This window comes from Rutilus rutilus, assembly GCF_951802725.1.
Source record: "Rutilus rutilus genome assembly, chromosome: 21".
Classification (NCBI taxonomy): domain Eukaryota; kingdom Metazoa; phylum Chordata; class Actinopteri; order Cypriniformes; family Leuciscidae; genus Rutilus; species Rutilus rutilus.
In genome coordinates, this window is record NC_140226.1 from 17,548,830 (window position 1) to 17,560,969 (window position 12,140).

At 38.1% G+C, this 12,140-nt stretch overlaps 1 protein-coding gene across 5 annotated transcripts in view; it reads right to left on the reverse strand.

Moving 5' to 3' along the window:
• ank3a (ankyrin 3a) overlaps window positions 1-12,140 on the reverse strand; it is a 96,776-nt gene that overhangs the window by 61,232 nt on the left and 23,404 nt on the right. For 4 of the 5 annotated variants that reach the window (XM_084393206.1, XM_084393204.1, XM_084393203.1 and 1 more), the window contains exons 3-10: window positions 11,857-11,955; window positions 11,430-11,528; window positions 9,578-9,676; window positions 7,945-8,130; window positions 7,225-7,248; window positions 3,862-3,960; window positions 3,096-3,194; window positions 2,179-2,277 (exon numbers count right to left, since the gene is read on the reverse strand). In XM_084393206.1, coding sequence (XP_084249332.1) covers window positions 2,179-2,277; window positions 3,096-3,194; window positions 3,862-3,960; window positions 7,225-7,248; window positions 7,945-8,130; window positions 9,578-9,676; window positions 11,430-11,528; window positions 11,857-11,955 — 804 coding nt within the window. The remainder of the gene's footprint in view (window positions 1-2,178; window positions 2,278-3,095; window positions 3,195-3,861; window positions 3,961-7,224; window positions 7,249-7,944; window positions 8,131-9,577; window positions 9,677-11,429; window positions 11,529-11,856; window positions 11,956-12,140) is intronic. The other variant, XM_084393205.1, reaches the window with a different exon arrangement.

The window sequence follows — 12,140 nt, forward strand, 5'->3', positions numbered from 1 at the left end:
TAATCAGCCTTGACCAGCCTTGATCGGTCGACCACTAATGATCAATTAAAATAAAGGTGCAGGCCACTGCAAAAAAAGGGCCACTGTCTATTGTCAATAAAGTGGCAATTTATGAAGCACAGCTCACAAAGAAGTCACTTTCAAAACAAGAAGCTGTCTGTTGGTCAAAGCAGAGAATTTGCATGACCAACGGAATGAATTTACGTGAAATCTGCTTGGGGAAAACGTTCACCCCCTAGCGAAATTCCTGATCGCCTGGATTCCATTTGAAATTACCGTATTCGACTGCGGAAATTCACCGAACAATGGTAAGTGTGACAACACCCTTAAAGGGATACTCCACTTTTTTCGGAAATATGCTCATTTTACATCTCCCCCAGAGTTAAACAGTTGAGTTTTACCGTTTTAGAATCCATTCAGCCGAACTCCGGGTCTGACGGTACCACTTTTAGCATAGCTTAGCACAGATCATTGATTCTGATGAATCCAGTAGCATTTCTTTCAAAATGACCAAAGAGTTTCAATATTTTTCCTATTTAAAACTTGACTCTTCTGTAGTTAAACCGTGTACTAAGATCGACGGAAAATGAAAAGTTGCGATTTTCTAAGCCTATATGACTAGGAACTACTCTCATTCCGGCGTAATAATCAAGGAACTGTGCGGCTGCACCATGAGTGCAGCAGGCGTAGTGATATGACGCAGCGCCTGAAAATAGGTCTAATAGGTTAAACAAACTTAGTCCCGGTCACGTTGGAAGAAGTTACTGAGCTGGGGACTATTTTTAGGCGCTGCGTCATATCACTACGCCTGCTGCACCCATGGTACAGACACACAGTTCCTTGATTATTACGCAGGAATGAGAGTAGTTCCTAGCCATATCAGCCTAGAAAATCGCAACTTTTCATTTTCCGTCGATCTTAGTACACGGTTTAACTACAGAAGAGTCAAGTTTTAAATAGGAAAAATATTGAAACTTTTTGGTCATTTTGAAAGAAATGCTACTGGACTAATCAGAATCAATGATCTGTGCTAAGCTATGCTAAAAGTGGTACCGTCAGAACCGGAGTTCGGCTGAATGGATTCTAAAACGGTAAAACTCAACTGTTTAACTCTGGGGGAGATGTAAAATGAGCTTATTTCCGAAAAAAGTGGAGTATCCCTTTAAAGGTGCAGTGTGTGATTTTTTTTGCAGCATCTAGTGGTGAGGTTACGAATTGCAACCAACAGAAGTTACGGTGGCCAACAGTAAAAGAAGTCGTCGTCTGAGACAGCAGAGAGCAGCCAGTTAAGCAATGAGGTTTCTTTACAAAGATAAATTAAGAAATTATGTTAACTTAATTATTCAGTAAAACCATTTGTTATTGCGAATATTATTGTTACTTGTTCATCGTTGTGTCAGTATTTTATTCGCTGACTTTAGCTAGCTTCTTTGCACGAAGAACAACATAGTGACGAAACGCGTATGTCTGTTAAGGACTACTGTAGAAACATGGTGTCGGACAATGAATATTTCAATGTAAGGGGACCCGCGGTGTATGTAGATAGAAATGGCTCATTCTAAGGTAATAAAAACATAATGGTGCATCATGTTATTGAGTACTTTTAATGCAAACAAATTCAAAGGAGTATATGAATTTTATTATTCAGTATGCCAGTAAGGTAAGTAAGTAAGGTCTTTATACACCACTGAAAACATAGTTTTCATAGACCCTCCACTCAATGCACCTTTAACTGTTCTCTACAAAACTGACTGGATTACTTCTATACCATAGCTAAATATTGAAACGGACTGTTCTACACAAAACCTGCAGGATAGCCATAAAAATATCAAATGTGCAAAGAGGGCCAATGTTTAAAAAAAGCTCATACACTATGTGAAGAAATTGATGCATTTACGTTAAGTCAGTCATTTTGAGTAAGTATGTAAGTATGACAGGAAATCCCTCCTGCTTTGGCACCTAAATCCACAATATATGGTGAAATGATAGCAAAGAGAGAGAGAGAGAGAGGGGGCCTGATAAATATGTTGTTGCTTCTGTTGAAATATTGGCCACATGGGGGCAGTCTTAGGCATGGCCAGAAATTATGGGTAGACCAGCAATCACACCTGCATATCCACATTCACACACAAACGTGGGGGGAAATAATATGTGGGGTCAAAAAAGTAGATGTCTTACTTTCGTCTTGGACAAGATGGGAGCTCCCCTGTCCAGCAGCATCTCAACAACCTGCTCATGTCCACTTCGTGCACCGCAATGCAATGGGGTTAAACCATCCTATAATAAGCACACACAGATACATGTACAGGCCAACACAAAGATAAAATGTTGGATTAGATTAAATTGTACCCTCTGAGATCATACTCTTAAGAACAGCTGATACCACAGACAAACCTCAGCACCTTCAGATGCTCCACTGACACTACAGTACATGCTGACCTGTTTGATATTTCTTGCAAAGCTATTCATTTCAATGTACTGCATTTTACACTTCATTGGATCTTGCCTGCCTGTCTTACGTTACTTATGTGCCTGCACTGAAGACTATATATAATTGAATCATTGAATTGTGCGCCCTTAGGAATTCTAAGCTAATAAGTAACAAACTGTTGACAACTTGACATGTTTACAAGGTGCATAATGTTCTCTGAAACTTGGTCTCATCTGAGACATCCCTGAGGTAAAAGGTCAAAAATGACTTTCTATATATAACTGTAGGAATGTCCTAAGAAGCTGTCTGACATTTTCCTTAAGGTAAAGTACACTGAAGTACAGATTCATTCAGGCAACGTCATTTCTTCTTGTTATTCCTGGGGGGGATAATCATTAATGATCATTAAATTGATCACAAATGACAGTAATGTTACAAAAGAGTTGAATTTCGCTTTCTTTAAAGAATCATTTCTGAAGGATTATGAAACGTGGAATAGTGTTTTTTATGAAAAAATTGAAAACAGTTATTTTAAATTGTAATAATATTTCATAATATTACTTCTTTAACTGTATTTTCGATCAAATAAATGCAGCCTTGGCGAGCATAAAAGACTTCTTTCAAAACATTTGTGTGTGTGTGTGTGTGTGTGTGTGTGTATTACCTTGGTCTTGGCATCAATTTTTGATCCTCGGTCCAACAGCAACTTCACCATGTTTCCATTTCCTCTCTTAGCCGCCACATGCAGTGGAGTGATGTCATTCTGCATGCGACCCACACAAACATCAGAAGATACACAGCGGGTACAAAAGATGTAGTCACAATCAGACTTCACAGAGGATCTAAATTACATAACTATGTATAAAATAATAATATAACAATCATAATAATGATAATAATAATAGTTTTATGGAAGCATACACATTATCCTGAACTGCATATGAGATGCATTGTGTCTGTGTGACCCTCGAGCTGAAGTAGATTCATGCATGCGCTTGTTTGGACTGTGCCGGCCATATGACAGTTTAGAGCTTTCAGTTGGTAGGGCATTTGGCAGATTCACACACACACACACACACACACACACACATACATGTGAGCATGTGTGCACACAAAGAGCCTTAGGCAGATCATTTAGCTCATTCATCAAAGCACTTATGGAGCATTTTAGGCTTCAGTCTGGTTACAATTCTGTAAGCAACATTAATGCAATACTGCCCCGTCTGATGCTCAGAGGAACTGCATGTCCACGATCAAACTGAAACCAGGTCTAGCTGCATTTTGAATGGAAATCAATGCACCTGAAAATCCTATTATAAATGTGTGGACTGAACTCAGTAAATAATTTGGAAAGATTTAAGAGAAGATTTAAACAGACTATGGGGAACCTTTTGCCCTATAATCTGTTATCATTGTCCACTAAAGCTTACCCTTGCCATGAAGTCCACTGCTGCTCCTCTGTTTAACAGTAGTGTTGCAACGTTGATGTTCCCATAATGGGCAGCAATGTGAAGAGGAGTGAAACCGCTCTGATAAAAAAAGAAAGAAAAAAAAAAAGACACAGAACAGAATGGTTAAATTTTTTTTACTTTCAGTCCATTAAATTACCTGCACTTTTTATGTCAAATGCCTAGACATTTGCATTGTGTTTGGGATTATCTAAAGACAGTTGCTGCGTCCGAATTCTCATTCTATATAGTAGGAACCACATTTGGTTTGAAACGTACTTTGCAACCGTTAAAAAAGTATGTTCTACTGTATATAGTATCTCCAGTGGACACATGGGATAGTGTAAGTGTCCATCAAATGCACACTTCAGAATCTCACCAGAGGAAGTAGGTATTTTTCGCCTACTGTTTTATGAATACTATGAATTTGTACGTATACTACTCGGCTCACATACTGTTTTTCACCTACTATATAGAATGGAAGTAGGCATATTCGGACGCAGCGATTGAGTGTTCAAGACAACTTGTCAAATTTTTACAGAAAAATGTATATGCAAAATCCTCTTGCTACTAAATACTATCTTCTCTTTAATGGTTAAACGAAATTATATAGTCATATTACAAAGGCTAATAAGATTTAGCTATTTATACTGTATTCACTACATTCTTCAATAGAAACTGGATCTGAGTGTCTGGATCTGAGAGTTATATCAAAACATCAACTATTTTTGGACTATAAGAACATTTTGAATATGAGACGCAGTTGTCAAGGCGAGATGGAGGTGTCTTGTAGGCTGCATTGCAGCAAAGGCCTTCCAGTCATGGAGATTTCCATCTCAATTAGCCAATAATCCGACACAAAGCAGGTGGTTCTCAGCATAGCCCTTCCCTTCTGTTTGCGCTCTCATCTCCAAGGGAACGGGGCTCCACCCATTTTGAGGGGAATTATTGCAATTTTTAGCCACAGGCGTGAATGGAAAAACAGCAGGGGTTTAAACATTTCCAGTTGCACACTAATAAACCAGAGACAAGAGACAACACATACTGTCACCTATTCTCAGATTATCACCATAAAGTCATCATGACCAATGCATTCAAATTTCTATTCCCTCAGAAAATCCTTTAAATGTTTATGTAGATAATTATACTGGAATGAGTACATTAGGAATATGACTTTAGCCATATGTTTTTGTTTGCAATTTGGCAATGCTCTCTATCATGCAAAACTGTGAAATATAAATCTACACAGTCAAACTGCTGTTGCTTGCCGTGTGGGCAAACCTGACCATGCACATGTGCAGATTCTTTTTGCAACATTGCAACAATCCTAAACAGCTAGATTTCCAGCTGTTTAAGTGAAACCGAGGGAGTTTTTGTCTAAAGGCCCATGCACAAGCCCCAGGGAGGAGGACTAAACTGACAGACCGTCTCATCTCTGTAGCTGGCCAGCCGGGTTCCTCTTTCACAGCCAAACCAAGTGAAAAATGTTGGAACAACATGCTTCTTCCAGTTAGTAATAAAAGTTATTTAAAAGGTCAAACTTAAAATTTTACCGTTTTCTCACTTCTACAGTAGCAGGATGTGCCAGTGAAGTGACCTTTGCATTATGTAATACTCTCATTCTAATGACTTCTCTTTGAATCTCCAAAAGGCCAGATGGACTTTCACAAACTTTATAAATGTTTTCACACAGTCCAAATTACTGTATTGCAATGATTCTTATTTGTCATAAGAATATATTAAATGTTTTTAATTGCTTGACTTTTAAGACATGAAAAGCGATATACTCCTTAAAGCTACACTGTGTAATTTTTTAAGTTGATTATTTGCAAAAAAAACTTTGTTCTTTCAAAATGATATGTACTCATTAATGTGTAATTACTTCTACCGACTAATCAAGTATTCTCGTAAGCATAGAATCTGCCATTTAGAATACATACGAGCGAGTCGCTCGAATGGCGGCAGCCATGTTGCGCCTCCATCTTGAAAATACATTAGCCAAAGAGGGACATACCTGGGAATTCAAGCTTCGCCTTTCGCGTTTTTACACTCAGTGGCGCCGTGACGAATGCGAGGGGGAGATTACTCGCGACTACCGGCAGATTTGAAATAATACGGCCACCGTAGGAGTTAAAACGCCCTCGGAATGGGAGCGGCTAGAAAGTAATATTCAGTTGGTAGTCATAAACAATTTCACCGCTAGATGGGAGAAAATCCTACACAGTGTAGCTTTAAAAACCCCATGAAATGGTTTGATGGTTGGAAAAGAAAACAGAATGTTAGCACAACCAAATCCAGACCGAATCAACATTTTGGAGGACAATATCAATATTTTGGCCTGTTTCCTTTAAAAGAGAATTAAATTAAATTAAATTAAATTAAATTAAATTAATGTGCATCTGCTTAAAGTTATTTTTGTGACTAAACCCACGAAAAAGCTCCAATTTTGATATCATGCGATCTTAAAATGTTTGACCTAGGTAATGTCTAGTCTCAGCCTACCGCTGTCTGAACGTCTGATGCATATGGCACACTTAACTGGAAACACTTCAGGATTTTCGAATTCGTCATCTGATTGGTTGAATTCTACAGTATGTCCGGGAGAACTGTGTTAGGTGTTCTTTAACGGTCCGTCATGCAACAAAGATGCTGTGACGCCAAAACCCCTCGTGGAGGTAGAGCGCCGTCGTGTTTACAACTGTGACGATGAGCGCTTATCAGGATCAACTAAACGCTGGATTTTCAAAAGTATGTGAAGCATGTAAAATTTGTGGCATAGGCGCTTTAAAATACGTCCAAGAGTTTTACACACCAGTCTGTTATTGTAGGGAGATCGACGTTACATTTTCACACCCCTAAACATGACACAGAAAAAAACGAACTGTGATTGGTTGCTTTACACGTCAGTCAGACAGCCTCTAGATCTTGTGCTTTATTTACTCCACATGTTGAGGGTTCTTAACCTCGAGAAAATCTCTCTACAAACAGCAGTATCTCAGATCAAAGGGCTCTAAAAAATGAAACACTTGAACCAACAGTTTATATTCACCACTATCAACATCATTACCAGCAACCACTGATAAAACCCTTTAACCAATCAGAAAGCTGCATGTTGAGATGTGGAACCACGGCCCATAGCTGCAGAAATCAAAGCATGCTTCAGCCCTCCACCCAAAGCATTGTCTCATTCCTCCATCCCCACATAGCAAATAAGAGAAGAGAAAACAGGAAATGATACGAAAATAGAGATGGTACAACAAGGGTGGGGGCAACACTAGGGGGTGTTCTAGGCAAAGCAGGGGGTGGAGGTGGGGGTCAACAGCTTAATGTTTATCATGGGTATACCTCTGTTGTTCTATTCACCATCATCTACGTTGAGATGTGAGGAAAGGAAAGAATGGGCAGTTAGTGAACACTGACAGGTAAACGAAGGACATGTCACATGTATCTAAAGACAGGACTAAGTGTGGGTGAGTGTTTAGTTACACTTTATTTCGATGGTCTACTTTAGACATTCAACTAACTATAAGTAACTATGCAACTACATGTCAACTAACTTTCATTCATTTGCAACTACATGTCAGCTAACTTTCATTAGAGTATTAGTAGACTATTAGGTTAGGGTTAAGGCAAGTAGAATAAGTTGGCATGTATTTGCAAAGTTACTTATAGTCAGTGGAATGTCTGTTGGGGAGCATCACAATAAAGCGTTAGCATATATTAAGCACACAGTCTACTAATACTCTAATGACTGGTAGTTGACATGTAGTTGCAAAGTTACTTAAACTTAGTGGAATGCCTAAAGCGGACTATCAAAATAAAGTGTTTACGAGTGTTTTTAAGGACAAAATAACACCTAAAATCACATTTAAAAGCAAAACATATAGAGTATATGGTGAGGTACTCTTAATTACATTAAAAAATATGAGAAAAAAAGATGTGTGAAAGTAAGTGTGTGCACAAGAGAGTGTGTGGGTGGTAGAGGAGTATATATATGTGACCAGGATGGTGCAGTTTCAGTAAGAACTTTGGGATTTAAAGAAAATAAGTGACTTTCAGACAGACCTTGGACTCAACATCCGCGTTGTGGTCATTCTGAAGAAGCAGAGCTGCAGATTTGGTGTCGTCCTTGCGGGCTGCAATGTGGAGCGCAGGCAGACGGACTTTACCTTTCGTGTCATTCTCTAACAACAGAGAAACCACCTGATCATGACCCTGCTGCAAGGCTACCGCTAACGGTGTAAAGCCATCCTAAAGAGAGGAAGAGCAACAAACAGGCCTGATTATCAATTCATATACCTTAGTTTACATATATTACTGTATTTTGTTTCATAATATATACACATCTGTTCAAAAGTTTGAAGTCAGTAAACTATTTTAAAGAATACTCTTATTTAGCAGGAATGCATTAAATTGATCAAAAATGACAGTAAAGACATTTATAATGTTACAAAAAAAAATCTATTTTCAATAAATGCTGTTCTTTTAAACTTTCTATTTATCAATATATTGCAGTTTCCACAAAAATTCCAAACAGAGAAATTGTTTTCAGCAGTGGTAATAATAAATGTTTCTAAAGCATCAAATCAACATATTAGAATGATTTCTAAAGGATCATGTGACTGAAGACTGGAGTAATGATGCTGAAAATTCAGCCATCACAGGAATAAATTACATTTTTATATATTTATTTTATACTGCAATAATATTTCACAACATTACTGTTTTTACTGTATTTCTGATCTAATTACTGCAACCTTGGTGAGCATAAGAGACTTCTTTAAAAAAATATGAAAACATCTTACCGACCCCAAAACTTTTACCATTTTATATATATATATAGTACTGTGGGGGGGGGGTATTTACATGCCTAAGACTTTTGCACAGTACTATATATATATATATATATATATATATATATATATATATATATATACACACAACCCTATTTTCAGAAAAGTTGGGACATTTTGTAAAATGCAATAAAAATCTACAATATGTGATTTGTTAATTCTCTTGAACCTTTTTTTTAATTGACAAAAGTACAAAGAAAAATTTCCCAATGTTTTCACTGACCAAAATAACTATGTTGTAAATATATATATTTTTTTATTTTGATGGCTGCAACAAAGCTCCAAAAAAGTTGGGGCAGAGGCATGTTTACCAGTGTGTCACATCACCTTTCCTTTTAATTACACTTTTTAATCATTTGGGAATTGAGGATACTAATGTTGAAGTTTGCAAGTGGAATTTTTTACCCAATCTCGCTTGATGTAAGACATTTGATCAACAGACAATGGTCGCCGTTGTCTGATTCTCCTTTTTATGATGGGCCATACATTTTCAGTTGGTCAGTGAAAACATTGGAAATATTTTCTTGCTACATTTGTCAGTTAAATAAAGGTTCAAGAGAACAAATCCCAGATTCTTGATTTTATTGAATTTTTCCCAGCTGTGTGTGTGTGTGTGTGTGTGTGTGTGTGTGTGTGTGTGTGTGTGTGTGTGTGTGTGTGTGTGTGTGTGTATATGTATATATTCTGTGTATGAGAAAAAGAGATGTGGGGAGGAGGACTGAGGCAAGCAGAAAGCACTTACAACTCAAGGTCACCCAGGCTCACCTCAATAATCAATAAAAGACTCACACACCCACAAAAACACTCAAACACACACACACACACACACACACACACACACAAACCTCTGTAGCAATGCTCTGGCTGGAGTTGTTCTCTAGGAGGAAGCGCACCACATCCAAATGGTTTTCCTGTGCGGCCATGTACAGTGGGGTAAAGCCATTCTGAAAAAACATTACATTAATGTAATACTGTACATTTGAATCATTAGTCAGTCAGTATTTTTCTCACTCTTTTCCCTTTTCCCGTTATTTATCTTAGTCTTACCTTACTATTGCAAAACCTATATTTCAAGCTGCCATTTAAAAAATGACCTTGGCATTAAAACTATTCCCAAAACAACACTTCAGAAGCCTCACAGCATTTTTAGACCCATGTGATGCGCCCTGTAATATATATGAACTGAAACAACAAATGTTTTAAAAGCCATCAAAAGCAGACCTGAGACTCTAATTGAAATGCACCAAATTTAATGTTTCATAGACACGCTGTTTACCCCAGCTACACTCTGCTGAGCAACCCACCCCCTCCTCTCGGCGAAGAAAAATCAATCAGAAGTGAACATTTTTATTTCGAATTTCTTAATAAGAAATATCTTGATGTTGTAACTAGACATACAGATTACCATGGCAACTCTGTCATTCTTAATATTTTTTTTAGATTTCCCCAGAGAGGACAGACCCCATTACACCCCCACCCCCACCCCCCGCCTTAACCTAAGTGACCCTGTTCCCATGGCAACACAGAGATGCTGACAGTGCAGGTAAAGAGAGAGCAATACTTTGTGATGATGGAGCATCAAGCAGGGACACAGACACAATCTGCCTTCATCATCATGTTTTACCCATTCTATGTCTTAGCACTTTTGCTGTGAGTTCAAAAATCAATTTCATGTCATTTTATGCATATATGTGTAATTCTAATAGCATTGGATTAAAAATAAAAGGAATATGTGATTGAAAATGGAATTTCCTTGCTCCTTTAACAAAAAAGATTTCAATCTACCATGTAGACATACTCCCCCGCAAAACATGATCATTCTAAAGGTCAGAGAAAGGGTAAAACAACTGTCATTATAAAAATATATCACTTGACTAACTTCATAACTGTAGCATTTATAAAAAATACATTTTTCGAGTGTTTACATCTGTATGTACTGTGTTGAGATCAGAGCAGGAAATCCTGTTATTACTGGCACACCAGTAATGTAGGTGGCCTTCATAACTTACTGAGCTCAAGTTCAAAGCAGTGTGTGTGTGTGTGTGAATGCGTGTATATTTGGGTGTTTATTGACTGGTCATCTAAAATAGCAACAGATTGAGAGAGTATGTGCGCTGCCTTGCAGAAAAGCTGGTTGATCCAACTAAATGATGCGTGCATGTGCATATGCATTCCCTGCTAGAATTTTTTTATTTTTTATTTTAAAGTTGCCTTCCATCGCCCGCATTTTTGATAATTTTCACAAAACTTTCATGGCCCCCAGAATATTTTTCAGTATGAATATATTCATATATCCAAAAAAAAAAAAAAAAGAGCCTCTGCTTTTAAAAAAACTAATTATTTTATTCTAGCTTTATGTATTGTTTTTTTATTTTTTTATCAATACTTTAATGTGGGTAAGTTTCATAAAAAAGCAACATTTTGAACAAAAAGTTGAGAAAATCAAGTTTTTTTTAAAGACTACAAAGTGCAAAAGCAATGCTTTTATCGCTTGTTTCTTCTTCTTTTTTGCCTGTGTTTTGATCCGGATGTTCTGTACTCTTTCAGAAGACACGTAATAGCGCCCCTACCGTATAACACTGAAAACATGGAAAGCCGGATCATTTCGTAATTGGTAGCGTTCTCACAAATGAGCAAAAATGGCGTCAATGGCGGGGAAAGAGTTAAAAGTGTGTTTGTGGAGTATGAAGTGTGTACCTGGCTCTGTGCATTGACGCTGGCCCCATTGGTCACTAGCTCTCTCACCACATCCGTCTGTCCCGCCAGTGAGGCGATGTGCAGCGCCGTGTTTCCTTTCTGGATTAGAATAGATAGAGAAACAACAGCGAGAGAGAATGAGTGGCATATCATGATTAATCCTCTACCACCTGTTTGTGTCACCCCATCCAAAGGGGTGTTTTGTCCCACTGGCATCCCACCACCACCATTCCGTCCCCTTTGCCAGAGAGGTGTTGTTTCCGCTGGCCTGTAAATTACCTCCACACACACACTTCATTCCTGCAGAGTGAATGCAGCACTAGAGGCTTTTTATACCCAGTGTGAACATGACCATGTGATATCAAACACCGATACAAACATCTCCTCAAGCTGTGTGTGTGTGTGTGTGTGTGTGTGTCAAACTGACCTTGGTTGCTGCATCTACGTCGGCACCCAGTTTGAGCAGCTCGGCCACCACCTCCACATGCCCCTCTTTGGATGCCAGATGCAATGCATTCAACCCATTCTGAAACACACAATGCAAGTTTTCCTAGTGAACAGGATGGTTATGGTTACCAGCAGCATACCAATACAAACCAGCCTGGACCAGTATGGAAATATATACCCACATATCATATTCATAAACTTCTGTGCATCTATCTATATCTATATAACCATCTATCTATCTATCTATCTATCTATCTATATATC